This window comes from Amphimedon queenslandica, unplaced genomic scaffold, assembly GCF_000090795.2.
Source record: "Amphimedon queenslandica unplaced genomic scaffold, v1.1 AMPQUscaffold_13417, whole genome shotgun sequence".
NCBI lineage: Eukaryota > Metazoa > Porifera > Demospongiae > Haplosclerida > Niphatidae > Amphimedon > Amphimedon queenslandica.
The window spans coordinates 146,315-149,135 of record NW_003546347.1 but is presented as its reverse complement, the minus strand read 5'-3'; the positions used below and the strand labels follow the sequence as shown (position 1 = coordinate 149,135).

The 2,821-nt window shown below is 33.5% G+C and overlaps 1 protein-coding gene across 1 annotated transcript; it reads left to right on the top strand.

Annotated features, from left to right (window-relative positions):
* Window positions 1–1,352: 1,352 nt before the first annotated feature.
* On the top strand, window positions 1,353–2,405 carry LOC100637207 (uncharacterized). Its single transcript, XM_003386459.1, has one exon. It carries the CDS (start codon window positions 1,353–1,355, stop codon window positions 2,403–2,405), a length of 1,053 nt encoding a protein of 350 aa, XP_003386507.1.
* The last annotated feature ends 416 nt before the right edge of the window (window positions 2,406–2,821 follow it).

The following is a 2,821-nucleotide window of genomic DNA, read 5'->3' as shown; positions in this document are numbered from 1 at the left end:
TATTTATTGGTAATACAATAGGTTAATTTATTATTATTGTCAACAAGCTCTCAATGGCTGTACACTACAAATTAGAGCAACAGAGTGCACCAGCAAGGCACATAAGTGTACGTTACATTTATAACAAAAAAACTATAAATAAAGCACCTAAACAGCATGCTAAGAGTGAAAGATATGCTTACATGTAACATTATGACTATTGTATAACTAGCCATAAACATGCCTACATGTAGGTACTGTAACATTACAACTATTGTATAACTTCATTGTCCTAACAGTACTTAAAATGACTTAAAATCGACTTAAAATGACATCATCCATTCATCACGTCTGATTCTTACAATTCTCCAAATTCATGGAATCATGCACTATCATCAGACATCCAGATAAAAGAGCAAAAAAGATGAAAGAGAGCAGAGCAGTCATACAAAATTGACAATGTTGACAAATAATGTACAAGTACAGTATATTATTATCAATATTTAACTCAATGCAACTATATACTTTAGTAAGCATATTTCTAGATATTGAGTAAATAAAACTACATAAAAAAACAGAAATAGAAATTTATTATTTTTCTAACTATCATTTGTCCTAGCATTAAAGACAGAACTTATATAGATAAATGTGTCTGCAAATAATTTTTTACAGGACAAATACTTTACAAACTTGGCATAATAGGAAGCATACATGTATGTAATAAGTGGCTGTAACTTAAATGTGAAAAAAGCATTGACAGAATCAAAACTATACAACATGCAAAACAATAAACGATTGTATAGTGCCTTGCATGACCCACCAAATTTGTATATCTGAAGTCATATTGTTTTTCTTAAAATTAGAATTACTTGTTTCACTTTTTACGAATTTGAATTTGGCTAACTGCATGAACGAGGGACAAATACATGAATGAGAGGTACATCAATGAGGCAGTTGCAAAACTAATAATTAGAATTAGAACTAATACGGCTTGGGGGTGTTGCTTAAAGACGATTAAAGTACTCACGTACAAATGTAGTAATGCCACACTACTGTGTTGTTCCTGGCTGTACTAATAGTTCGATTACACATCCAAGGATTTCATTTCGTCTTCCATTAAAGAGAAAGAATCTCTTAAACATATGGGTGCATAAAATTAGGAGGAAGAACCTACCCATCAATGCTAACTCTCGAGTTTGCAGTGCCCGGGCCACTTCATCGAATCTAATGGACGCCAACTGAGGTTTGACGAGTTCCCAACTGAAAATTTACCTGCTGTATTGAACCAAGTATTATTGAAGCAACGAAAGCCACCAAAAGTAAGATCAACAGTAGCCTCACCGCAGCAAGAAGAGCCATCATCATCATGTCACATGGTTGATGCATCTACATGCATGACTACGTCAAATCCGCAGAGCAATTTGCAAGTTGAAGTACTGAAAACAGAGAAGTTTCAGTTTAAAAATGAAATAGAAAAGCTAAAATTTAAACTGGAATCATGTAAATTTTGTCTTAGCTATGTAGTGGCAAGAAATAAAGAGACATACTACACGGGATTTCCTTCACTGCAAAGTTTAAATGCCTGCTATAGGTTTTTGGGCCCTGCAGTAGACAACCTAATATATTGGAATGGAGGTAAATCTGAGATAAAGGCAGACTTTAAAGGTAGAGGAAGACCTAGAGCACTTGCACCACTTGAAGAGTTTTTTATGGTTCTGGTTCGATTACGTCTTGGTCTATTTGAAGAAGATTTGGCTGATAGATTTAACATAAGTTGCTCAACTGTATCTAGAATATTTACTACTTGGATCAACTTTCTGAATCTTAAATTTAAGGAAATTCCTTTATGGCCTCCAAGGCAAGTTATCAATAACAGTATGCCAGCTCATTTTTCAGAGAAATACCCTTCCACACGAGTGATAATAGATGCTGGCAAGATATATGTAGAAAAGCCTTCTCTTCCTGATGTGCAACAGTTAACATTTTCTACATATAAAAATGATAACACTTACAAGGTTTTAGTAGGAATATCTCCATCTGGTGCAGTAACATTTGTATCTGATCTTTACCCTGGCAGTATATCAGATAAAAAACTGATTCATTTTAGTGGTATTTTGAAGTTGCTAGAGAAAGGAGACAGTGTAATGGCAGACAGAGGTTTTGACATACAGGATGATTTGACTCCTATTGGAGTTAAAGTTAACATACCACCATTTTTAAGAGGCAAAAGCCAGCTTGATGCAAATGAAATGATAGAAACTCGTAGAATAGCTTCAGAACGTGTGCATGTTGAACGAATGATGGGAAGAATTAAGAACTTCCATATATTTGATAGATCACTACCATCTTCACTGACTGATTTAGCTAATCAAATATTTTTTGTTTGTGCAGTATTATCTAATTTCTGGCCTCCTTTATGCTCATGATTATAAATTTAGAAATTATCTTTATGTATATTTATTATATATATATATATTATGTAATACATTACATTGATGTAGATCAACTATATGTTTAAGTCACAAATAATATGGTGGTTTAAGTACTGGGTGCAATATCTCAAGAAGAATGTGGCAAACAAAATATTCTTTAAGTACATGAATGTTTGTTTCTACCCAGTCATAATCAGGAATAATTCTCTCTACCATAACACCATGTTTTGTGTAAACACAGAAATCACACCAGCTATACAAATCAGAAGAAGCAAACAATTGAACTTGTACCATTGAACTTGATACATTCAACTTGTAAACTCTATCCTTTCTCATTTCTGGAAGGCACTTAGCTCTCATAGATAATGTATTGCCATTGGTAGATACTTCAATTGACTGAATATGCCCAC